This window comes from Bubalus kerabau, chromosome 21, assembly GCF_029407905.1.
Source record: "Bubalus kerabau isolate K-KA32 ecotype Philippines breed swamp buffalo chromosome 21, PCC_UOA_SB_1v2, whole genome shotgun sequence".
Classification (NCBI taxonomy): Eukaryota; Metazoa; Chordata; class Mammalia; order Artiodactyla; family Bovidae; genus Bubalus; species Bubalus kerabau.
The window spans coordinates 26,572,712-26,598,740 of record NC_073644.1 but is presented as its reverse complement, the minus strand read 5'-3'; the positions used below and the strand labels follow the sequence as shown (position 1 = coordinate 26,598,740).

The following is a 26,029-nucleotide window of genomic DNA, read 5'->3' as shown; positions in this document are numbered from 1 at the left end:
TCTCAGTCTATAATCCTTTTTTTTTTCAGTATGTGTGTGGGGTTTATTTATTTATTTTTCACAAAATGAACAGTGGGTTTTTGTTTCTGGAGTATAATTGCTTTGCAATTTTGTGTTAGTTTCTGCTGTACAATGAAGTGAATCAGCTCTATATGTACATGTATCCCCTCCCTCTTGGACCTATCTCCCCTCCCCCTATCCAGTCCCACCCCTCTGGGTCATCACAGAGCACCCATCAAGGCTCCCTGTGCTTCCCACTAGTTACCTGTTTTATCCATGGTACATGTCAATCCCAATCTCTCAATCTATCCCAAGTCCCCTCCCCACCAGCCCCATCCCATCCCCGCCCCATGTCCATATGTCCATTCTCTACATCTGGGTTTCATTCCTGCCTTGAAATAGGTTACTCTGTACCATTTTTCTAGACTCCACATATATGCATTAATATCAGATGTTTGTTTCTCTCCTTCTGACTTGCTTCACTCTGTATGCCAGACTCTGACTCTGTCAATGCTCTGACTTGCTGTACGTTAAATACCATAAGGCAGCCTTTCCTGTCATGAACACAATCTTCACAGCCTCACTCCCCCAGAATATTCCATGGGGAGCCACGTTCTGAGCTTTCAGGAGTTTGAGAAAGGCCACACTCATTGGCATAGTAAAGGCTCCAAAGCTCTGCAGAGAAGGAACTTGTTGAACTTTGTGTAGATAAAGTTAATTAACCATAAAATTATTTATTTCCCTGGGAATAATATCTCAAGGATTCCTATCATAGAATGTACTGGGGAAACGAGGAAGTAAAGGAATGGAGGTTAGGTGTGCCACCATCTGACAGAAGTAATTTAGCTATCTGGGATGGACAGGCATCTGCCGTTACTGACAAAGGGAGACTTGTGTGTCGTAGGATTTTCACTTAGGTGCTCAGTGTTGGTTTGATTTAAGTGGCGTGTTTGGCATTTTGTTATAAAAATTTACAAGTTGATTTAGAGTCTTATCTTTATGAAAGTCTCCGCTTATAATGTGCTGTGTAAGTTGAACTGCTGGCTCGTTATTCATTTGCACTGTAGTTCAGCTTTTTTCATGGTCATTGGCTCTCTTTGCAGATGGAATTTCTTTCTCCAATGAACTGCGCACGCTCTTCAAAGTAGAAAATGTTTAATACTTTCTAGTTGTTTTCATCTGCCCTGGCTCAGGTTGCAAGAAAAAGAGATCTGATGAGTTGGTGGGGAGGATTTTAAGTAATTACAGGGGAGGAGGAAGGAGTTAAATGTATAGACCTCTCCATTCTTTTGTTAGATGATCTGGTATATCTTGGTTCTTCTCAGGACATCTCTTACGGTGTTTCAGACCTTATTTCTTTCTGTGAAACAGGGAGGAGGTAATTAATTGGTTATCTCAATTCATAGAATGTCTCTCTGTGACAGCTTTGTCTTTGACGCTGATCTCTGGGCCAGCCAGCTTTGGCATGGGTAGCAGGACTAATATTGCTCAAGGTTAAGGGACTGATTACTCAGAAGGGAACAGCAGAGTTCAGGTGACAAGCCAACACTAAGGCAACAATATCTACCTGGTACGCAGCTCTCCAGTTATGACACCTAGTTTCAAAAGCAGGTAACTGCCTCCAGATGTTGCTTCTTCAGTATCAGTGGTGTATGTGTTCAAGTGACGTCAACTGAAAAAGAACATACTTAAGAATTCCCAGGTTTAAAAGATCATAGCCTAACTACTCAGTAAATGATGCCTAGTATTATTAGATAGTGGAGAAGGCAATGTCAACCCACTCCAGTACTCTTGCGTGGAAAATCCCACGGACGGAGGAGCCTGGAAGGCTGCAGTCCGTGGGGTCACTGAGGGTCGGACACAACTGAGCGACTTCACTTTCACTTTTCACTTTCATGCATTGGAGAAGGAAATGGCAACCCACTCCAGTGTTCTTGCCTGGAGAACCCCAAGGACAGAGAGCCTGGTGGGCTGCCGTCTATGGGGTCGCACAGAGTCGGACACGACTGAAGCGACTTAGCAGCAGCAGCAGCAGCATTATTAGATAGTGATTTCTTAAAACGTCGCTTTTCATAAATATTATCTTTTAAAATCTCACTCATTAGAAAGTGGTTGAGTTCTTTCCATTCGTTATTTCTAATTCATGGAACAGCTTTGCGAGTTTGTTTACTTTTCCATTGAGTAATGAGACAGAGGCTGGAAGCTGTTAAGAACCTGGAGCATCTTCGACCGATAGGAAATGCAAAACTGGGATGAGCTGCCTGATTTACTGACTTTAAATTCAGCCCTCTTTCCACTTTGATATGCTAGGTGACTTACCTAAGGAGAATGCCACAGAGCGTCTTTCAAACATCCGAAGTTTGTTGTAATGTTTTTTGTTTTAATTTATTACAGTAACCTCTACATTCTACTCTGGAAGGATTTAAAGCCTACCAGAGTATTCCTTCCATTTTCTGTTTTGCTGCACAACTGATTGATTTAATTTGAAAATATACATTGGTCTCACTTTGGGAGCTTGTGTTACAGTAACATAACCCTGGTGTTGATAACCCCTTGGGTGAAAGCTAAAATCCATTGTCTGCTTTGTTTTCCTCTTTGTGACTTTACATCAGAAACAGTACCTAAAATTAGCTCCTGCTCTCTGTATGTTCCTTATAAGATCAGTTGTTTTTTTTCACCCCTAACAAAAGCATCTTTTTGGCACTGCCATTGAAAGACTGGGTAAGGTTACATAGATGCATCCAATAGTGATGCAGCTGAACCACAACAAAATAAACAAGTATTTATTAAGTACCTACTCTATCATGGAATGCAAATCCCTGTCCCCATGGAGATTAGTCTGTTGTTTCTTTTTAATCCATCTTCCTTGATAATGCTGCTTGGAGTCTTGTGTTCTCTCTTTTAATCCCCTGAACACAAATACGCAAGAGCTTCCTGGGGGTTCAGTGGTGAATAATGTGCCTGCAGTGCAGGAGATGCAGGTTTGCTCCCTGGGTCGGGAGGATCCCCTGGAGGAGGGCATGGCTACCCACTCCAGTGTTCTTGCCTGGAGAGTCCCAGGGACAGGGGAGCCTGGCATGCTCCAGTCCATGGGGTTGCAAAGAGTTAGACATGACTTAAACAATGACACCAGCACACAGATACACAGCACGCACACACACACACACACACACACACACACACACACACAGGCACATCAGGGGTACCCTGGGGTGTGTCTGTCACATCTCCTAGTAGTTATTGTTATAGCTGAACTTCTTGAGATCTTTCCCTAAATGAGCCCTAGTCAAAGCATTTTATACATATTTAGGGATTTAATCCTCACAAAAACTCGGTGAAGTAAATAGTTTGTTATCCTTAGTTTACAAGCAAAGAAATTAAACCCTGTAGAGGTGGATCTTTCTCAGCTAAGAATATCCATTTTAAAAAAAAGGAAATATGCACAAACAACAACAACAAATCTTGATGCTACATAATCCTTCAGCTACCACACTCTCAACCCCATTTCTCTTCAAACCATATCCTTTACTTCTCTTTTCAGAGTTTTGATGCAATTGAAAGTGCGAGTTGCTCAGTCATGTCCGCCTCTTTGTGACCCCATGGGCTATACAGTCCGTGGAATTCTCCAGGCCAGAATACTGGAGTGGGTTGCCTTTCCCTTCTCCAAGGGATCTTCCCAACCCAGGGATCAAACCCAGGTCTCCCGCCTTGCAGGCAGATGATTTACCAACTGAGCTATCCTTCACCTTTTATGGGGCTTACCCATCCCTGCCTTCACATACATCACTGCCTAGAAATTAGTATCTCAGAGAGTCCTTCCTACATACATGGACCTGGAACATTCTGTCATTGTACATGTTGCACAATTTTTCATTATAACGTTTCAGGACAGGACCTATCTTTTTGTTTATTGTTGTTTTTTTCCCCAACACCTAGCACATAAAGGTTTTGAGTAGAAGAAAAAAATGCCTGCATGTTAATTAAACGAAGCCCCATGGTAGAATAAACATATATTCATTTGAGCGAACAAATCCTGTTTTACCACTTACCTACGTAGGTACTAAATTAATTATACTTATTATTATAAATATAGCTATAACTGAACAATAGTGGGCTGCTGCTGCTGCTAAGTCACTTCACTTGTGTCTGACTGTGCGACCCCATAGACAGCAGCCCACCAGTCTCCACCGTCCCTGGGATTCTCCAGGCAAGAACACTGGAGTGGGTTGCCATTTCCTTCTCCAGTGCATGAAAGTGAAAGTCAAAGTGAAGTCGCTCAGTCGTGTCAGACCCTCAGCGACCCCATGGACTGCAGCCTTCCAGGCTCCTCTGTCCATGGGATTTTTCAGGCAAGAGTACTGGAGTGGGGTGCCATTGCCTTCTCTGAATAGTGGGCTGGGCCATTGTTTAACTGGGGAGAGGAATAGACTTCAGACATAGACATTAACAGGCTATAAAAGGGGAAACTAAAGGCATACTAGTTAGCCAGGCCTGGAAGTTGTTCTAGCATCTTTTCCTCCTCTGGGTACTTATTGTACCATTATAATGAACATTATTTTTTTTCTGTCCTATCCTAGATATTAATAAAGCTCTTATGGCAGCAGAAGCTATCTGTCCATTTTACAGTCCCTGGCAAGTAGTGGCTGCTTATGAAATATTTGTTAAAGAAATGAGTGACTAATAGATAGTCAATTAAACACAGCTGTTCTGTGTATTACAGGCAGAAACAGTGATTCATTGATTCCCACTACATTATAACAGAACCTTGTTTTATCTGTACAAGAACATGAACTTTTTTCACTACATAAAACTTTAGTATTATATGGTTGCATTGGAAGTTTGCTTTTTCATTTCCCTCCCACAGAGGGAACATTGATGAAAATATAATTATAAGAGAGAATGTCTTTTAAGATATACACACATTCTCATATTTGCTAAAACATGTTCAAATTTTGTTTATCTGCATTTGGATCAAAAAAGTCATTTCTCATCAAGGCCTGTCAGATTGTCCCAGTATGTGGCCAGGGGGTTGTTCACAAAGTTTAATGAAAAAGATGAACCATAAAGATCAAAACATACTTCTCTAATTTTGAAAGGGTGATTAAAGCTTGATCTGTCCATGATTTGACTTCTGTCTTCAGATGTCTGTATTTCACTATTTTTACCTATTTCACCACAGGCTATGTATCTTCTGAGCAAGATGCTGAAGCATGAGAGACATGATAGCACTTTGAACAGAGAGATTCCTCCCTTTGCAATTTAAAATAGGGTGATTCTTAGAAAAAGTGGCAGAATGTAAATGTATAAAACAATGTCTTTAGAAAATGATATTTGTTTTTAATACTGTATATAAGATTAAGGTAAATCTCATGTAAGTAAAGTAATTAAAACTCAATAATTGAAGTCTTTTAAGAATCAATATCAAAATGCTGTTTTCATATATTTTTAATATCATACACATCCCTCAAGTGTGGATCTTCTGATTGTAAATGCTGAAATTCATAGCAGCAATTATGAGAAAATCTTTTTCTCTTATTTCTAGGGAATTCCTTTTGCTCATTAATTGGGACCTGAGAAATTGATTGCCAGCAGGTCTTACCCTGGGGCATGGCCTTCCTAACCTCTTAATTGAAGACCTCCTCTGTCGACTTGGAGGCTTGGGGAGGTGTCTGGTGAACAGTTCTCTTGAGAGGTCCAAGAGATTCCATTCCAAAGGCAATGCTTATCTTAGCTAAGTCATCAGATTGTTAAAGCGTGTTTCCAGATAAAGAAAATGAAGAAAACGTTATTACACACACATAGTTATACATGATTATATAGGTATGTGAAAAAAACCGCAAGTGTTAGTTGCTCAGGCACATCCAACTCTTTGCGACTCCATGGACTGTACCCTGCCAGGCTCCTCTGTCCATGAAATTCTCCAGGCAAGAACACTGGAGTGGGTAGCTATTCCCTTCGCCAGGGAATATTCCCTACCCACATACATGTTTACATGTATTTTTTAATGAGAAGGTGAGAATCTACTCCCACAAGACTAGCTGTTATTTTGTCATCTTATAATCTTCTTTTGTTTTCAAACCCCTTGGAAGTTTACATACTTGCACATCTCATTTGATAATTAAATATTACCCACATCTCTGCCTCAGGAGCTTTATTCTAGTTAACAGATACACCTGCCATCACCCTCAGTAGAGTGGATCTTCCACCTCCCAAATTCTTCCCTGCTAACTACTTATCTTGTGGTTTCCATTGTAGCGTTCAGCAGGGATTTCCTGAGGAGCAAGTAGTAGAAAGAAAAGGAATAAGCTTGACTCAGAAGAGAGGCTTTTATAATAAAACCAATTTTAATGGCCCATTATGACAGTGATAGGGCTTCCCTGGTGGCTCAGAGGTTAAAGCGTCTGCCTCCAATGCGGGAGACCTGGGTTCGATCCCTGGGTCGGGAAGATCCCCTGGAGAAGGAAATGGTAACCCACTCCAGTATTCTTGCCTGGAGAATCCCATGGATGGAGAAGCCTGGTAGGCTACAATCCACGGGGTCGCAAAGAGTCGGACACGACTGAGTGACTTCACTCACATGACGGTGATGACAAAAAAGCCTTCTGCTTTTCAATCTAAATGTTGATTTCTTTGGTAATATTTCCGAGATTTCTTTTTGTTCACATTAGCTTAATTCCATGCACATTTTTTAAAAATTAGGTGGAGGAAAATGAAAATGTTGTTGCACTTTTTTCTTTGACATCCGTATAGTTCCTGATAGTCTTGATTACAGTTTTATAATGACAGTTTCTGTGTATTTAAAGAAAAGTTGTTATATGCACTTATACTTTGATATGGGCTTTCCTGGTGGCTCAGTGGTAAAGAATCCACCTGCAAGCAGGAGACGCAGAACATGTGGGTTTGATACCTGGGTCAGGAAAATCCCCTGGGGGAGGGCATGGTAACCCACTCCAGTATTCTTGCCTGGAGAGTCCCACGGAATCCCGGTGGGCTACAGTTCACAGGGTCATAGAGAGTCCAAAATGACTGAAGCAACTGAGCACGCACGCACATACTTTGATATAACTTTTACAAGTAACGTGAAATAATTGTTTCTTGCAGTGGGCTTTGAAATTGAGGTTGTTTAGACTTATAGCATCATCCTTTACTGTTTTTACTTTTTTATTTTTTATGAATATTTGATTTTTGCAACGGGTAGAAAATTATCCCATGTCCAGATCTTAGAAATTTTCGTTCATTTTGCTTAACAAGGATTTAGTACCTAGTGTGTGCAAATTCACTGTGGTAGGTTTATCTCATTTGACTGCTGCTGACAGTGACACTTTCACAACCTTTAATATTGAGTTGGCCGAAAGTTCATTCCATTTTTCCCTTACAATGTTTTTTTTTTTTTCCCCCCATAAGATAGTATTATAGAAAAACCTGAATGAACTTTTTGGCCAACCCAATACATCATCTCCCAAACTGTAATTTGGAGAACACTTGTTTTTGTTCCATGAGATAGTGATAATTCTTCTAGAAGAGGATTGCAAGGTTTAAAAGTTTGGGAAATACTGCATGATGCTTTAAAATAAATCCTAACATATTCAAGAATACATGCAGTAAAGAAAATCATTCTATCATATTTAGTAAGTATAGGCTATATTTATTGGATAGTAGAATCGATTTCCTTTTAGATAGATTATCCAAAAATGTTGTCTTAATGCAGTTTAAGAAATAGCATTCAAAAATTATTGGCCAAATTGTCTTTGATTCTCTCTCCCTTACTAATCCATCTCTCTCAGCAGCCCTCTTTCATTTTTTATGTCTAACTTTATACTTACATTTTCTCTTATGGATAAAACTTGAGCCATACTTATAGACAGTCTCCTGAGCCATCTGAATCATACTTAATGGTAAGGTAAGAAATGAAAACTTACCGTTTAGAGAGGATGAATTCCCCAACTCTAGCTCTTCCTGGAGTGTAGAATACAAGGGCACTGGATGCTTGTTCCAAGGTATAAGAGGGTTAGTAATAATTACTTACAGTCTGTCTGCTCATTCCTGTTTTGCTGTTGCATTAGATTCCTGGTTGGTCTCTCACTGACTAGGTTGTCCTTGCTCTAAAGACCCTGTTGATTGTTTTATCGGACATAACAGCTAGTATAGTGTACTGTACACAGTGTTAACCTGAGTACTCCCATATGGCTCGGTAGATATTAGTACATACACACTACAGCTCATCTTCTGGAAACTCTTTTCTTTCAGCTGTGATGCCATCTGCTTTGATTTTCTTTCCACCTGTGACTAATTTTTCTCAGTCTTCCTAGCAGGATTTACTTCTGCCCATTCCTTCTGTGTTGGTGTTCCTCAGGGCTCTGCTTTATGCCATCTTCTCTTTTGGTTAGCTCTTCCTGGGTGTTCTCATTCATATCCATGTTTTCAATTACACTTTCTTTACTACTAATGACAAATTTTCTATGCTTGATTCCTTCCTCACCAGTGGGCTTCTTCCCTGAGTTTCCAGTATTGATTAGATCACCTTTACTTGATTGCCTTCTCCATACCCTTATATTAGCATATTCAAAGAAAATCCCATCATTTCTTTGTCTAAGACATCACTTCCCCCTTGTGTTTTTACCTGTCCTAATGTCTCTTTCCAGCATCCACCAAATTAGCCAAGCCTTCTTCTTGGGAATCCTCATTCAAACCTTTAGCTCATTCACCACCCAACACATGCTCACCCAGCCCCATCATTTCTGATTCCCATACTTCTCCTGCATGTCATCCATCTTTACTCCTGCTGCCGAGTAGTCTCAACACTTTTCATCATTTGTTCCTTGGTCTTCTCTTGTCACTTCTTGACAGAAGTCCCTGTTTTTAGTCCTGCATTTGTCCAGGGCATTCTTTATACTATATGCAGAATGATAGGTAAAAGGCCTCAATTTGGAATTATAATCAGCATCTCAACCTTAATTGATTCCAAACTAAACCTCCTCCTCCCATTTTTTTCCATTGTAATAAATAGCAATTCACAATTTTAATTGCCAAGGCCAGAAGTCTTTGGTGTCATCCTTGCCTGCTCACTTTCTCTCATACCACACATCCAGTCCGTCATCAGGTGCTACTGGCTCAACCTTCCAAATATAATTAGAACCCAGCCTTTCTCACCACCTCTGTAGCTGTCAACCTAGTGCAGCTACCATCTGGATTATCTCAATAACGACATCCTCAAGTCCCTGGTGAGTCTCTTGTCTTCTGAAACTGTGCTCGCCACAACAGTAGCTGGCTAGCAGTGGAGCTTTAGTGACTGTGGAGCTTTAGAAATATGGGTTATCTAAACTAAGATATGTTCTAAAAATACATAGTGGACATCAAAGAATTAGTATACAGAGAGAATGAGAAATAGCTCATTAACAATATCTCATATTGATTATATATTGAAACAGCATCTTGGATAGGTCAGATTAAAACTGTTATTAGAATGAGTTTCATGTTTTTACTTCTTTCAGTGTGATTATTAGAAAAATTAAAATCACAGATGTGACCCAGTATTTATATTGCTCTTGGGCAGCTCTGAAGTTTTTTTTAAACACAGCAGTCAGAGCTCTCCATTTGAAATGTCAGAGCTTTTCATTGTTGGGCCCAAATCCCCCAGAGGCTCTTAGGACGGACAAGCCAGTCTTTTCAGTGGGCTGCCAGGCCCAGTATGATTCTGGGCTTTGAGCCCCTGTTCCTCCCACTATTAAGGTCTCTCCAGCTCTTAGGGCCTCATCGCAAGCCCCACCTGAGGGCCTCTGCAAGTACATCCATCCACTGAGCACACCCTCCCCCGATGGCTGGTGGCTTCTCCTTCACTCATTCAAGTGTCCGCTCCAGTGTCCTTGATCAGCAACGAGCAGAGAGGCCCATCCCGGACACACCATCTACATCAACAGATTGACAGTCTGCTTCCCCGCACACACTCAGCATGAACGTTTTCATCTTGTTTTGACTTTGTTTCGAATGGCTCCTTCCCCACTACCTGTAGAATAAATTCCAAACTGCTTGGTCTGTCTAGATGCCCCGTTAGGATTTAGCCACTTTATGACTCTGCAGCACATTTCTCACTGTTCTTTAAGCAGCCCACGGATTTGCCATCCATGCCAAATCACTTGCATGCTAGGTTGCTTCAATCATGTCTAACTCTTTGCCACCCTGTGGACTGTAGCCCTCCAGGTGCCTCCGTCCATGGGATTCTGCAGGCAAGAATACTGCAGTGGGTTACAGTGCCCTCCTCCAGGGAATCTTCCCAACCCAGGGATCAAACCTTCATCTCTCATGTCTCCTGCATCGGCAGATGGGCTCTTTACCATTAGCACCACCTGGGAAGCCCAAATCACTTGCAGGAAATACCAAATTAGAAAAAGGGATAAATAATCTATTAGATGTGCAAAGGATTATTATTAACCCAAGATATATTCTCATATAGAACAATATTAATTGAACACCTAACATTGGATGGCTTGTAAGTAGCAACATCTTTTTAATCCTTTGCATTCTACTGATAGACATCCCATAAAATGTATGTTAATGTAATCAACCCCAAAGGCAAATGATATACTCACCAATCAGGACTTAAATCTTCCTGAAAGGATCTCTCCACAAATAAGATTTCCTTCCTCACACTTATTTTCCTCCATAGCAATGAGCACACACACAGTTTTTCTCCTAATTAAAAACAAAACATAACTTATCAATAACTTCTTTAGATTTTTCATTGTAAGAAAGTTACATAGAATGAATGTTTCTATTGTGGGTAATCAGAAAAAAATAAGAATTTATAGCTCGGTGATAAATAAGTAAACCTTTCAGAAATGTTTATTGTTCCAGCTCATTTAAATGCCATGTCTTTTGGACAGTATTTCTTAAAGGCCATAAAATTAATTGTGTATTTCAAAAGTTTTATTGGCACATATTTCCTAAGTCAAATTCAGCCCTCATGTTTAATTGTGCTGTTTCATACAGGCTGGAAGCCTGGCCATTAATATTATTTTTCTGTTTTAAAAGAAAAACAGTTTCCTCCAGGGCTAGCTTGCATATTCTTGAATGTGGTCATTTCACACTGTCGTGCATTTTCATGTGCTGAAATCTTGAGACTCTGTCAGAGCTAATCTGGATCTGGTTTTTCTTTGTGTCTTAAAATTATGCTGAAATGTCAATTAATAACTCATCATGTCCCCTGGCCTGGCAAAATATACCAAACTAAAATCCTGCATGTCAGCTACTGGAGTTCAGTGTTAAATCTTTCACTTACACGAAGCAAGGAGACTGCAATAAACATTTATTGAGTACCTGCAATATAACAGGCATTGTGCGTGGACTCCAAATTGTTCAGCACATGCATGTGCTCAAATGTAGAAAATCTAACTTTGTTCATCATACCTTCCATAAATGCACCTCATAGTAAACTACTTCATTTTTCTCTTTAAGGCATTTGCCTTCCACCTACTTGTTCTAACTGTTGGGGACACAGCACCAAGTGGCATCCTTTGGTTCAGTTCATAACCACATCCCAAAAGATGGTGTCCTAGAATTGTCCAGTTTACCCACTCCCATTTTGGGGCTGTCGTGAGATGCTGAGGTGGGGACTGGCATGGCGGTGTCACCAGACATCACAGCTGTGCTGAGCCCAGATGGGACCAGAAGCACCTGCTATATGTGGAGTATATTCGAAAATGAGGGTAGAGGCTTTTCCTTTTACTGCTGCTGTATTGCCTGCACCCAGACAAGTGCCAGGGACACACGTTCATGTAAGTGACTTATTAAGTATCTGGGCTTCCCAGGTGGCGCTAGTGGTAAAGAACCCACTTGCCAATGCAAGAGACACAGAAGATGCTAGTTCGATCCCTGGGTCGGGAAGATCCCCTAGAGGAGGAAATGGCAACCCACTACAGTATCCTTGCCTGGAGAAATCCATGAACAAAGGAGCCAGGGGGCTACAGTCCCTGGGCTCGCAAGAGTCAGACACGACTGAAGCAACTAAACATGCACGCATGCAATAAGATGAAATCATTGGGAGGAAGTGGTGAATCCATGAGTGAACAGTCTTGTGTGAAATTTTCCAAGTGGATTAAATATTTCAGTATGGTTATCTGTATCTTAGGTAAGGAAATTCAAGATCTCTAATCTGTGGCTGTCCTAATGGCAGCATTCAGCTTATGTCAGTCACATCTGTTCAGTGCCTTTCTTCTCTGGATTTTTTGACCATTATTCCATTTAGGTCAGGAGGAAAAGGGGGTACCAGAGGATGAGATATTTGGATGGCATCACTGACTCCATAGACATGCATTTGCACAAACTCCAAGACAGTGAAGGACAGAGGAGCCTGGTGCTGCAGTCCATAGGGTCGCAAAGAGACATACACGACTGAGCGACTGAACAAGAGATTCCATTTAGAGTAGCTAGTATAAGATTGGAGAAGGCAATGGCAACCCACTCCAGCATTCTTGCCTGGAAAATCCCATGGGTGGAGGAACCTGGTAGGCTGCAGTCCATGGGGTTGCTAAGAGTTGGACACGACTGAGTGACTTCACTTTCACTTTTCACTTTCATGCATTGGAGAAGGCAATGGCAACCCACTCCAGTGTTCTTGCCTGGAGAATCCCAGGGACGGGGGAGCCTGGTGGGCTGCCGTCTATGGGGTCGCACAGAGTCGGACACGATTGAAGCGACTCAGTAGTAGTAGTAGTAGTAGTAGAAGTAGTAGTAGTAGTAATATAAGATTTAGTTTTCGACTCAGTTTTCTCCTTTGCTCCTGAATGATGGTTTAGCTGACACGTTCTTGAAGTCATAGTTTGAGTTAAATTTTAAAAGAGGGACAGCATTTCTTTGGGTGAAAATGGAGAGAAAAGAAGACAAAAAAAAAACAAATGAAAACATGGGGATAAGAAATCTGAGTGTGTTTTCAGATGGCAGAGACTTCTTAGAGCTTAGGATATGAGTGTGTTTGTGAGAATAAAAAGAAATCTTTGAAAATATAACTGGAGCTACAGTTTGCCAAGCCTTTGAGTAGCAGGCTAAAACATCTTCACCTCTTCATGAACCGTCCAGTTGCTGATTGCGACATCCTGCGTCCACAACCCAGTCTACACTCTGTACTGTATGCTTTATATAAAACCATCCTGTCCCAATCCTGTTAATCTCCCAAGACCCTAACCCATTTCACCTCTGGCATCAAGTTCTTCTCAACTACTCAGGTCCACCTAGATATCTTCCCTAACTTTTTTTTTTTTTTGTCCTTTTTAATTCCCACTCACCTAATTTTGGGCATTGTTTAACTTTTTATATGTTCTCCCTTCACTCCACAGCTACTTACAAAGTCAGCCAAGGACACACTAGTTCTTTTTATCCCATCTCAGCAGGCAGAATATATACCCAGAAAAGATGTTGTAAATAGTTGGAAAGTTAAAAAAAGCATCCAGTTTGGTGATGCTTCTCTGAATCTCTTCTATACATGAATTTTAAAAATAGTTGTGGGAAAACATTAGCAGCATATAGCATATACTGCTTTTAAACTTTGTATACCTGTTTTGTGTGTGCAACCAGAGAGGTGAGAAGAAGAGAGAGAGGTATGTATGAGAGTGTGGGTGTGTTTTAATATGCTCCAGAACTTTCTGTTGCCTAAACCTCAGACAGTGGAAGAATCCAAGTGATCAGACTAGATTTCTTTAGCTTTCACAAAAAATTCAGAAAATTTAATTTTAAAAAACTCAATCTAAAGGTGTGCACATATTTTGATTTTTAATTCGGTACCACTTAAAGCACATTAAAATGATAAAGACAGAAAACTTCTTTGATTAAACCACATACATTTGTTGTACTCACCACTGATAATGGAAATGCCTAATACATTGCTAAATTTATTGCTAAATTGCTGTATAGTCATTATAATAGTCACTGTAAACAGTGCAGTTTTCCTACTAGGAGATTCATCTTTTGTTAAATTCCTTCCTTTCCTCCCTGCCTCCTGCCCTGCTGTTTCTGTCTCTCATTTTCTCTCTCTCTCACACGTACCCTCAGTTTTCGCTTCTTTCCTGCGTACTTTTGCTTTGAATTATTCTTGATGGAATCTTGTTTTTGTCGGCTTATTTCCTAGATGGGAAGTGATGGAATTTTACGCCTCAGTACTTCAGCTCTAAATAATGAATTCTTTGCATATGCAGCACAAGGCTGGAAACAGCGACTGGCAGAAGGTAAATTTCTATTTTCCATTATTATTTGACAGATTTGAGCACACATACTGTTCTGAGATTTGCACTTTTCTCTGATTCCCAAGTCATTTCCCCCACTGAAGTATACTTGAATTAAAACTCACATCCTATTTCAAATGACTTCATTAATTCTCTTATTATTCTTGGCAATTTTGATGTCCAGGATTTTTGAAGAAAGCATAGCGTTATCTAGAACATGATAACATTTTGATATAGCAAGATATTCTTTGGAATAATCATTTTAATTATATGTTTGATATATTATATATTTTCTTAAGGCCTAAGACTCTGAAGACTCTTCTTTTAATATTGTCTTCCCCTGAAGGCACACTGTGCCTTATCCTTCCTTTAGTCACCAATCTTCTTGAAAGACTAGAAAATATCCAGTGTTACCACATTTTTATTCCCTTCCCCATGCACATTGTTACAGCTGGGAGTGGCCCAGTCTTACACGGTGGAAACAGTTCTTTCTAGAGAATATGAATTGCTTTCTGATTTTAAAGTCCAGTTTCCTTTCCTCTGTCCTGCCTTTCATGTTGCTTCTCCAATATCTCACTTGTGTTCTACCCCATCCAGTACATATTTGTATCTCTGTGCCTTGTGAGCTAATTACTTTATGAAAGCTTGGTCACTTTCCAGAAGCTAACTCAAGAATCAGGTTCTATGCATGGTCTTCCCTAATTGCTTTAGGCAGAATTAAGTGCCTCTCTGTACTTTTACTACATTTTTTCTTGTGACTTTTACAGGGTTTTCTACATTATATAGTCAACTGTGTGCTTTTTCTTTCACCAGAGTGGTTGAAGCCATTTCCATTAGACATTCATAATATATCTTAGGTTGCGTCCCAGGTACCTTTCTGACAGCCTTTTCTCAGCTTCCTTCAGGAGCTCCTGTTCTTTCACCTGCTGGTAATAGTGTTGCCTCCACCATTCTCTTCCCTGTTCTTCGCTTTTATAACTCTTCATGTACTCTGAGCAGCCTTATTCAGCACCAGGATTCCAGCTATGGCCCATAAGCTGAAAACATCCAAAACTGTCTTCAGCTACTCTTTCCCAGTCCTCGGTGCTCCATTCCACAAGTCTGCAGGATCTTCCTAGCATCAAGCCCCTCAAAACCAAAATGCCAGCATTAAATTCTATTCCCTTTAAATGTCTACCATTTCTTCTGCCTTCTGTCTCCTAAGGCCATCCCTTTTCTCACAGCTCCTAACTCGTTAACCGTAATGATATCTTTCTTCCTGTCCCTTCTCTCCAGGTCCATTTGGTTAGGAACTTGCGTTTTTGAATCTGCATCTTCTTCAACATTCTCAAGATGTTGGCCTGACTGTAATCTCCTTCTCTTGTCTGTGCTACCTAGTAGCCTTCCTGCCGGTTTCTAAGTTGCTTATTTGGCCATTTTTCTCCCTCCCCGAACACCGCCAGGACCTCCCTCAGTCTCTTACAGAAAAACATTCAGGGCTCTCTTTAAAACATGTATTGGTTAATTGACCACAGCCTATCTTTCCTATTCCATTTCGTCCTGTATTTTACTCACAGTTGGCCTCTTAAAAGAACATAAATATATATATTCATATCTCTGTGCCTTGTGAGCTAATGACCTTATGAAAGCGTGGTCATCTTTCAAAGGCTAACTCAAGACTCAGTTTCTGTAGATGGCCTTTCTTAATCAATTTAGGCAGAGTTAAGTACTTTCCCTACACTTATGAATATTCTTACTTATGGCTTATATAGGGCTTTCCACCTTGTATTATTATACTCAATGGTGTGCTTTTGCATTCACCAGACTGGTTTCATCAAGGACACTGAATATACACAGTTTCATTTACTGCCTCTAGTACACAGTACATCTACTAAAGCTTTCAAGTCTGTCTGCGACTAAGTGACTGAGTGATGTTCATAAAAGGAGAAGCCGTAGAAATATCATTAGCACTCAACCTGTTACTTTTCAGTATTTATAAACGTTTACTCAAATTAGCTACATATTCTCTTTATTAATTGGCAAAAGATATGACAGCTTTTCCTCAATATCTAAGCATTTTCTTTCTAGGAGAGTTTACTCCAGAAATGCAATTGCGGATAAGGCAAGAAATTGAGAAGGAAAAGAAAACAGAACCTTGGAAAGAAAAATTCTTTGAAAGGTTTTATGGAGAAAAGTAAGTACTAGAGCATTTTTTTGTCATTTCTCTTAGAAGGAAATGAAAATGTAATTCTCTTGGTTCACACAGCACACTCATGTGCTGTAAAACTTTATAAACCTGTGATAAAAGGCAATAGTCCCTCAGTGTAAGAAATTGCAGGTAAAATTATAGTGGCACATCAGCACTTAATTTTTTTAAAAATGCATTTTCAATGGTTTATAACTTGTCCATGAAAATTCATTTTGGACTGAAAATAGCACATGAAACTCCAGAGAAGTCAATTTTGTCTTTCTTAACTGGATTTTAGTAAAAATCTGCTATTTTTTTAGTCTAAGTATTTTCATTAATGATTCATTAGAGATAAGCAGCCTTAGACACATATTTATTTCTCACATTTTTCCAAAAATGTTGACTCTGAGTTTACATTTGTTTAGTCCTTATTTTAAGGAAAGCCTGAAGTACTATCTATTGCTCTGTCCATTTTCCTCTTTCTCTATAACCACTTAAAAAAAAAAAAAAACTTTATTTTACTCAAGGATAGTTGATTTACAGTGTTGTAATAATTTCTGCTCTACAGGGGTGATTCAGTGTATGTATGTATAATAAATATATATTATACATTTTTTTTATATTCTTTTCCATTATGGATTATCATAGGGTATTGAATATAGTTCCATCAAGTGATATATGGACTTCCCTGGTGACTCAGTCAGTAAAGAATCCACCTGTAAGCCAGGAGACTACTTGCATGTAGGAAACCGAAGTTTGATCCCTAGGTTGGAAGATCCCCTGGAGAAGGAAATGGCAACCCACTCCAGTATTTTTGCCTGGAGAATCTCATGGACAGAGGAGCCTGGTGGGCTACAATCCATGGAATTGCAAGGGTTGTACACTCTTAGCAACTAAACCACCACCATGTGATACAGTAAGACCTTGTTGTTTATCCCATCCTGTATATAATGCTTTGCATCTGCTAATGTCAAACTCCCAATCCATCTCTCTCCTACCCCTTGGCAACCACAAGTCTGTTATCTATGTCTGTGAGTCTCTTTTGTAGATAAGTTCATTTGTGTCATATTTTAGATTCCACATATAAGTGATAACATATTATAAATGTCTGACTTAACTTTTGCTGCTAAGTCGCTTCAGTCATGTCCGACTCTGTGTGACCCCATAGACGGCAGCCCACCAAGCTCCCCCGTCCTGGGATTTTGCAGGCAAGAGTGCTGGAGTGGGGTGCCATTGCCTTCTCCGACTTAACTTTTAGGGTGATAATTTCTAGGTCCATCCATGTTGCTGCAAATGATATTATTCCATTAGGTTTTATGACCGAGTAGTATTCCATTGCAGAAAAGGCAATGGCACCCCACTCCAGTTCTCTTGTCTGGAAAATCCCATGGATGGAGGAGCCTGGTGGGCTGCAGTCCATGGGGTCGCTAAGAGTCGGACACGACTGAGCGACTTCACTTTCACTTTTCACTTTCATGCATTGGAGAAGGCAATGGCAACCCACTCCAGTGTTCTTGCCTGGAGAATCCCAGGGACGGGGGAGCCTGGTGGGCTGCTGTGTATGGGGTCGCACAGAGTCGGACACGACTGAAGCAACTTAGCAGCAGCAGCAGCAGCAGCAGTATTCCATTGTGTTTATGCACCGCATCTTCTTTATCTGCTCGTCTGTCAGTGGACATTCAGGTTGTTTTCGCATCTTGGCTATTTTCAGCAGTGCTGCTGTGAACATTGGGGTGCATGTATCTTTCTGAATTATAGTTTTGTCTGAATCTTTGCCCAGGAGTGGGATTATTGCCTTATATGACAACGGTATTTTTATTTTTTTGAGGAATCTTCATGCTGTTTTCCATAGTAGCTGCACCAATTTACATTCTCATCAACAGTGTAAGAGGGTATAACCACTTTTTAATTTATTATTTTGATTTGTGTGTGTTTTAAAAGATAATACCAGATGTAGATAAGCGTGGTAGTGACTGAACTAAATTGAAAGCATTCTCTCCTTTGCCTCCCAGTTAACAGGGACACATTCTCCTTGAGCAGAATTGGAGTCTCACAGACAATCAGATTTGTAAGAAAAAAAGAGGGATTTAAGAGCTGACAGTTGACAGTAACTTTAGATCCTCTTGGGCTTCCCTCATGGCTCAGCTGGTAAAGAATCCCACCTGCAATGTGGGAGATCTGGGTTGGAAAGATCGCCTGGAGAAGGGAATGGCAACACTCCAGTATTCTGACCTGGAGAATTCCATGGGCTGTATATACAGTCCATGGGGTCACAGACATGACTGAGTGACTTTAACTCACTTTAGATCATCTTAGGTAGAAGAATCTGTGCTTTAATTCTCACAAACACAGCTGATGCTTGAAACTGGTGTTTTGTATAGAGGACACTAAGGTGATTGTAGGCAATACAGCTTGTACCGTTTGATCTAATTTCACAAAACTCCCCTGTAAATGAGGAAAAATGTCAGAGGGAGTCTCACATGAGTGCGCCTCATCCCTGGTGAATTGTCCTAAGTAGCCATCCTCAGGAGGAGGAAGGCTCCTTTTCAGTTGCTGCCCTGAGACCTCGGATGCATATACATATTTAAGCAAAACTAAAAGGCTGTAATCTCCTTTCTCAAAAATTAAAATTGTGTCAGGCTAGTTATCAGCCTTCTTATATCATTACTAGCACTATTACTCAAGCCTTCCGGCATCACAGTCCTCATTGCAGCTTTTAAAACTAGATACAAGACTTTTCTGGTGGTCCAGTGGTTAAGAATCTGCCTGCCAACGCAAGGGACACAGGTTCAATCCCTAGGCTGGGAAGATTCCACATGCCGCAGGGCAACTAAGCCCTTGTGCTACAACTGTTGAGTCCATGTGCTGCAACTAACGAAGCCCATGCACCTAGAGCCTGTGCTCCACAACAAGAGAAGCCACCACGGTAAGAAGTCCAGGCCCTATAACAAAGAGTAGCCCCCACTTGCCAAAACTGGAGAGAGCCCAGACACAGCAACAAGGACCCAGTGCAACCATAAATAAATTAATTACATTAAAAAAAAGATTAGATACAGATTTAGGACACACACCCCAGACATACTGATTGGGGATCTCCAGGAGTTGAACCCTGGAATCTGTATTTTTAGATGCTTCTCCATCGTGCTGATGTCCAGCAATATTAAGAACCCTGCCTTCCTTGTCTTTTCTGACAAAGGGAGTGTTGGGAACACTCTTGTCAGTAAAGGAAGAAGCATAAACAAGTCAATCATCTCCAAAGAACCTGTCCTTAGTTTTTATCGTGTGTTGGGCCTGTTCTTTTATCAACTCAGTCTTCATCAAGCATTGTCTTTGTGCCACACACACTGTGTCAGACAGCCCATGTTGTAAGACCACACAGACTTTTCCTCAGTCAGCAGATAATCACTGAGCATATTCAGGCTCTAATAGGTTTCTAAGAGCTTTGCAAATATTGTTTCACTTAATCTTCTCAACTGTCCTATAAGGTGGATACCATTATTACTCTTTTTTTTTTTTTAAAAAGAGGGGGATTAGGAAATGGAGAGGCAGTGAAACTGATTTCCCCAGGTATACACAGTATGGTTAAGTAATTTGCTCAGTGTCTTAATCCTGCAAATCCTTCTCAGAAAAATTCACACATCTACAATTTTTGGCATGAAATTTGGGGGCTCCGTAGGCTGTCATGAATATCAGGTTAAAGACCCCTGCCCTGGAAGGTGATAGCTACAATGCTGTGAGTAAACATGACTCCCCAGGAGTGTCACTGAGTTCTGAATACAACAGTTCTTTTATTTAATTGACCCTTTCCTTGCTGTAGTTTATCCATAGAGTTTCTGTCCCATTACCTCTCTGGACTTCTTGCTTATCTTTTCTGATCTTTGATTACATACTGGATGACTGACGCATTTTGGACATTTCATTGACTGCTCTTCTAATTTTCTTACTCTGAGATTACCTATATTCCCTCAATACAGGAGGGATATTTTCCTCCCATCAGATAATTTTCAGTTGACTGAGACCATGTGCCTTCTCACTGCTCTGAGTTCTCCCAAGAATGTTACCACTGAAACTCCCCTTTAGTTAAGATCTGTCTGATTTAGTTTTCTGCTCTTTGTGATCTCTATCTTGGTTCATACTGGCTTACTCTGCCTTTAATCCAGGGTTGTTGTTCAGTCGCTAAGTCGTGTCTGACTCTTTGCGACCTCGTGGACTGTAGCATGCTATGCTTCCCTGTCCGTCAGCATCTCCTGGAGTTTGCTCAAACTTGTGTCCATTGAGTCAGTGATGCCATCCAACCATCTCATCCTCTGCTACCCCTTTCTTCTTTTGCCCTCAGTTTTTCCTAGCATCAGGTTCTTTTCCAGTGAGTTAGCTCTTCACATCAGGTGGCCAAAGTATGGGAGCTTTAGCTTCAGCATCAGTCCTTCCAGTGAATATTCAGTGTTGATTTCCTTTAGGATTTTTGATACAGTACTGTCTTAAATTTCTTTTAATTACTTATGTAGATGTTATGCATATGCTAACCCAAAATTATAGTATATATTTAATAATATCCTTGTGACTCGTCTAGCTGAAATCTGGCTGCCAGTGGGTAGGTTTTGTATATTCTCTATCTAATCTAGTATCAGTGATATCTTTACTTGATCTGGCCGCAGGAGACCTTGTATCCAGCTGATTTTTCTGTTCTAAATTCATCTGTTGTGTAGTTATATTATTCTTTCATTCTTAGCATAATATAAACTGTGGTTTAATTTGAACCCATCGTAGGGAAAGTTGAAAGAAGAGAGACTAATTATGAAGGAAGTATCCTCTATCTTTCTTTCTCAGCTTTCTGAAATTTAGTGAAGAAGGCAATGAACAAATACCCCAAAAGCACATTCTTTCTTACTTCCTTTTTATTCTGAGGATTTAAGTAAAAGGTTGAAGAAGATTTCACTGAGGTATTTTCCTGTTACAGCTCTATTTCCTCATTCAAATATGTTTCTTCCTCTGGGAATATTCTCTGTCCTGCTCCTCCTTGTAATTGCCTGCACTCTAATTTAACTTCATTTAGAACAGCATATTTCCCTACCATCTGATGCTAACATTGTATCTTAGTATGATAGGAAATAGTGATTTACAATATTATCAATCATAATACTGATGAACTTTGTCTTATGGCCTGGGCTATTTCTTGATATTCTAGACTATCTTTTTATGGAATATTTTTACTGTAAGAGATCTACATGAAAGAACTGAAATGTCTTGCCTCACACAGATGTAATCTAGTGGAATCAACTTTGATGACCCCAACCATATTTATTATTCTTTAATGAAATTTCCATAATAGGTTAGACATTTAGATACTAAAATAAGGTGATGGACATCTTTTACATTGCGTTAAGAGAACTTAATCTTTGGAAGTCATTTCAGTTATAGAATTTTACAGTGTACCCATCTTCCATTTATTTTAATTATTTGGTTATGTTGCATCTTTTGAGGACTATAAGATTTTCTACTATAAGGATATATTTCTACTTCCTGAGTATAAAAGTTTAGATTTTTTTATATTCTTTTGCCTTTCAGCCCATATTTTTTTAATCTTTTGTACTATGCAATTTTCTTATTACTAATACTTGGTAAGGTTGATATTTCCTTGCTTATAGAATAAAAATCAATACTTTTTTTAAAACCAAAAGTTTATTTTGGGGCTTCCCAGATGGCTCAGTGGTACAGAATCTGCCTATCAAAGCAGGAGCCATAGGAGACACGAATTCAGTCCCTGGGTCAGGAAGATCCCCTAGAGGAGGAAATGGCAACCCACTCCAGTATTTTTACCTGGAGAATCCCATAGACAGAGGAGCCTGGCAGTCTGAAGTCCATGGAGTTGCAAAGAGTCAGACATGACTGAGTGAGCATGCATGCAGAGTTTATTTTAGGTATGATTATAAAAGCAGTCTTCCCACGTGGCTCAATGGTAAAGAATTGCCTGCCAGTGCAGGAGATGCAGGTTTGATCCCTGGGTCAGGAAGATCCTGTGGAGAAGGAAATGACAACCCATTCCAGTATTCTTGCTTGAAGAGGAGAGGAGCAGAGGAGCCTGGCGGGCTGCAGTCCATGGGGTCGCAAAGAGTTGGACACAACTGAGCAATTGAGCACGTAAAAGGAGTAGAAAACCTAAGCCATCATAAACTAGTTTACATAGGCTAAGCATGCTACTTAGTAATAATAAAATTAATTTGATGCATTTACTTCTATGAATGCTATATTTGGTGAGAGATCCAAGTTGTACCTTTCATGTTTTGTGGTTGAAGAATAATTTAGTATTTCTAATTTCTGTTCAGGTTGGGCATGTCAAGAGAGGACTCTGTAAAGCTCACATCTGGGCCAAACATTGATGGAGCTGAAAGTGGTTCTTCCTGTGGGACCCCTGGCCTTCCCAGTCTTTCCACACAGACTCCCTTGAAAGAACAACAGCCAAAAAGCATGAAAAGCCCAACTTCTCCAGAGCCTGAATTCTGTGCTACGCTTTGTCCGATGGTAGATGTAGGTAAAGATGTAATGACAGAATCAGAATCAGAGGACATCTTGATCCCTGAAGAATCCGTGATTCAGGAGGAAATTGCAGAAGAGGTGGAGACCAGCATCTGTGAGTGCCAGGATGAGAATCACAAGACAATACCTGAATTTTCTGAGGAGTCGGAAAGTCCAGTCACCTCTCATGAAGAGCCACAATTAGCACCTCCTGAAGATCATGTGGAATCTTGTGTTATGATGAATGATGTTTTGGAAACTTTGCCTCCTATCGAAGTTAACGTGGAAGAGAAATCAGAATCTCCCCAGGAAGAGATGTCGGTTGTCATTGATCAGCTGGAAGTCTGTGACTCGCTCATTCCTTCCACTTTATCCGTGACTCATGTTAGTGACACAGAACATAAGGAGCCAGAAACTGCACTAGAGACCAACACTCCAAAAATTAAAACGGGGTCATCGTCCCTAGAAGGCCGATTTCCAAGTGAAGGAATTGCCGTGGATATGGAGCTGCAGAGCGAGCCTGATGAGCAGCTTTCTGAAAATGCCTGCGTCTCTGAAACGTCCTTCTCTTCTGAGAGCCCAGAGGGAGCCTGTGCCAGTCTGACATCCCCAGGAGGGGAAAACCAATCCACTTCAGAAGAGTCGTGTACTCCAACCTCCCTTGAGACAACGTTTTGTTCTGAGGTGTCCAGCACTGAAAATGTGGACAAATATAATCAGAGAAATGCCACTGATGAAAATCTTCATGCATCTTTGCTGTCAGAAATCTCTCCAATATCCACCTCACCTGAGACATCAGAAGCATCTTTGATGTCCAATTTACCTTTGACATCGGAAGCATCCCCAGTATCAAATTTACCTTTAACATCAGAAACTTCACCCATGTCTGATTTACCTTTGACGTCAGAAACTTCTTCAGTGTCTTCCATGCTTCTCACACCTGAGACCACTTTTATATCCAGTTTGCCACTTCCTTCATCTCCAGTTTCCAGTTCTTCCATGAATGAAAGAATGGTGCATCAACAAAGAAAGTCCACTTCCGTATCCGAAGAACCACCCTCCCCGCAGAAAGACGAAGGTTCTGCTCTTGCCAAGCCCTTGGGAGAGGGCGTCACCTCTCAACAGAAGATTCTATCAGATGCTCCTGAACCCATCAAAATGGCTTCTTCTTCGATTGCTCCTGAAGCGTATTCATCAGAAGAATTACACAGTAACACCCTGAATCAGCAGCCTTGTAAATCACACGTTGAAACTGAGAAATCCTATCCCACTTCAATTCCGGAACTTCCTTCTACAGAAATGATCAAAGTGAAAAATCATAATGTCCTGCAAAGGGCAGAAAAGAAAGGGATGTCTTCACCATTGGACTTACCCGTCTTTTCTGAAGAGACAGAGAGTAAGGGAAATGAGGTCCCATCAGGTAAACTTCAGGACAAACAATACGTCTCCTCGGTAGATAAGGCTTCATTTTCAGAAGGCTCTAGAAATAAAATGCATAAGCAGGGGAGCTCACAGAATCGGCTGGAGAACTCACATTCTTCCAAGTTGTCAGAGCCCTCCAAGTCCCCAGATGGGGTAAGAAATGAAAGCAGAGAATCTGAAATATCAAAGAGGAAAACTGCAGAGCATCACACCTTCGGGATTTGTAAGGAGAAGAGGGCTAGGATAGACGATGACCAGTCATCTGCTGGACGGAACATCTCGTCCAGCAGCCCACCTGAGAAAGAGCCACCCCCAAGAGAGGAGCCAAGGGTCCCACCTCTCAAGGTATGGTATTTTTTTTTTTTTAACGAAAAATTCCATAGATAGGCTTTTCCTAGTCAGATATTTCATTTTTCAAAAATAAATGTCACAGTTTATAATCCAATACTCCCAGCGCCAGTCTGATACTAAGTGATTCTTTTTCAGACTGCATTGAGTTCATACAGTAAGTTTAGATACATGTATATATTTAGACCTGGGCATTTAAGGGAAAAATCAAACGAAGAGGGAGAACTGGGCCTGGAGGAGCCCACAGGCCACTCAGATACATGGCCTTTGGGGGACTCCAAGATGTAGGACAGAGATCTACATAAATTTGAAGGTTAATTCATCATTCTATAAAAGTTAGCAGAACTAGAGACAGTAGTGATCAAGTCAGAGGCATGCACTCAAGAAATGAAGGTATGTATTATCCCTTCATTCATTTGCCAACAAACATTGAACTCCCCACACACCACACTGACCAGCAGAGAGGGCCTGGTTTCTGAAAGACCTTCATTAAATACTTCTTGAATAAATAAATGAAATTGCTTTGCAAACCCAGAGGAAAATGCCATAGATATACATGTATACAAATGCTACTATTTTATTTCCAAGATAGTTAAAGAAGTATTTGACTTCACAAAATAATAAAGCCTGTAGACAAACATTCCTAATTACACTTTTTATTTTGATTCCCAGGTAGATTTTAACTCTCAGAAAACCAACCTTTTATATAATTGAATCTGTCTAAGTGAACTGAAAATTAATATTGATTCAAAGAATTATAAACAAACAGCCTTTGTTTTTCTTCATGTCTTTTTATTTTATTCTGCTCTGACATCTACTTGTAACAGGGACTCTTAATCTTCCTAAGGTTGACTTTTAAGGGTGTGATTGTAGTTATTCTGTGTAATGAATCATTCCCTATTAAATAAGATTCTAGAGATATAAAAGATGAACATTAAGCTCCCATTAAAATCCTGCTATGCATTTTAATTTATGAAGCAATGGAAAGACAAATATAATAAGCATGCTTCCCCTAGGAAATACTTTTAAGTATAATATGTTTAAGTATAGACATATATACAAGTATATAATACATTGAAGTATCCTGTTTTTTGTCAAAAGGTGTTTTTCAAAGTGATATATACCTTTATGTAAACATACGTGGATTAGTTAGATAAAATAAATTTGTTGTTTCTTAGGCTTGATGTTTCTAATTTTTTAAATGAAGGGAAGTACTTGAAAATCTGAAATCCTTTTCTAAATGTATCTTTCTTTGGAGCCTTTGGATTAGAAGAGAACTAGCACATGTTTGAAAATGAGAAATGAGAGCTCAGGAAAATAATTCCACCTTCCAGAGTTCTAAGGGTAATTCCAAGTTGAAATGATCTTG

At 40.2% G+C, this 26,029-nt stretch overlaps 1 protein-coding gene and 1 long non-coding RNA gene across 2 annotated transcripts in view; one reads left to right on the top strand and one right to left on the bottom strand.

Annotated features, from left to right (window-relative positions):
* The window catches only part of ASXL3 (ASXL transcriptional regulator 3), a 196,102-nt gene that overhangs the window by 160,014 nt on the left and 10,059 nt on the right, over nucleotides 1–26,029 (top strand). The window contains exons 9-11 of the mRNA XM_055559041.1: nucleotides 14,117–14,213; nucleotides 16,278–16,383; nucleotides 22,701–24,657. Coding sequence (XP_055415016.1) covers nucleotides 14,117–14,213; nucleotides 16,278–16,383; nucleotides 22,701–24,657 — 2,160 coding nt within the window. The remainder of the gene's footprint in view (nucleotides 1–14,116; nucleotides 14,214–16,277; nucleotides 16,384–22,700; nucleotides 24,658–26,029) is intronic.
* On the bottom strand, nucleotides 1,144–9,212 carry LOC129635837 (uncharacterized). Its single transcript, XR_008706483.1, has 3 exons — nucleotides 7,920–9,212; nucleotides 1,568–1,672; nucleotides 1,144–1,360 (listed from the first exon to the last, which is right to left on the bottom strand). It is a non-coding gene; the product is annotated as an uncharacterized LOC129635837 (long non-coding RNA).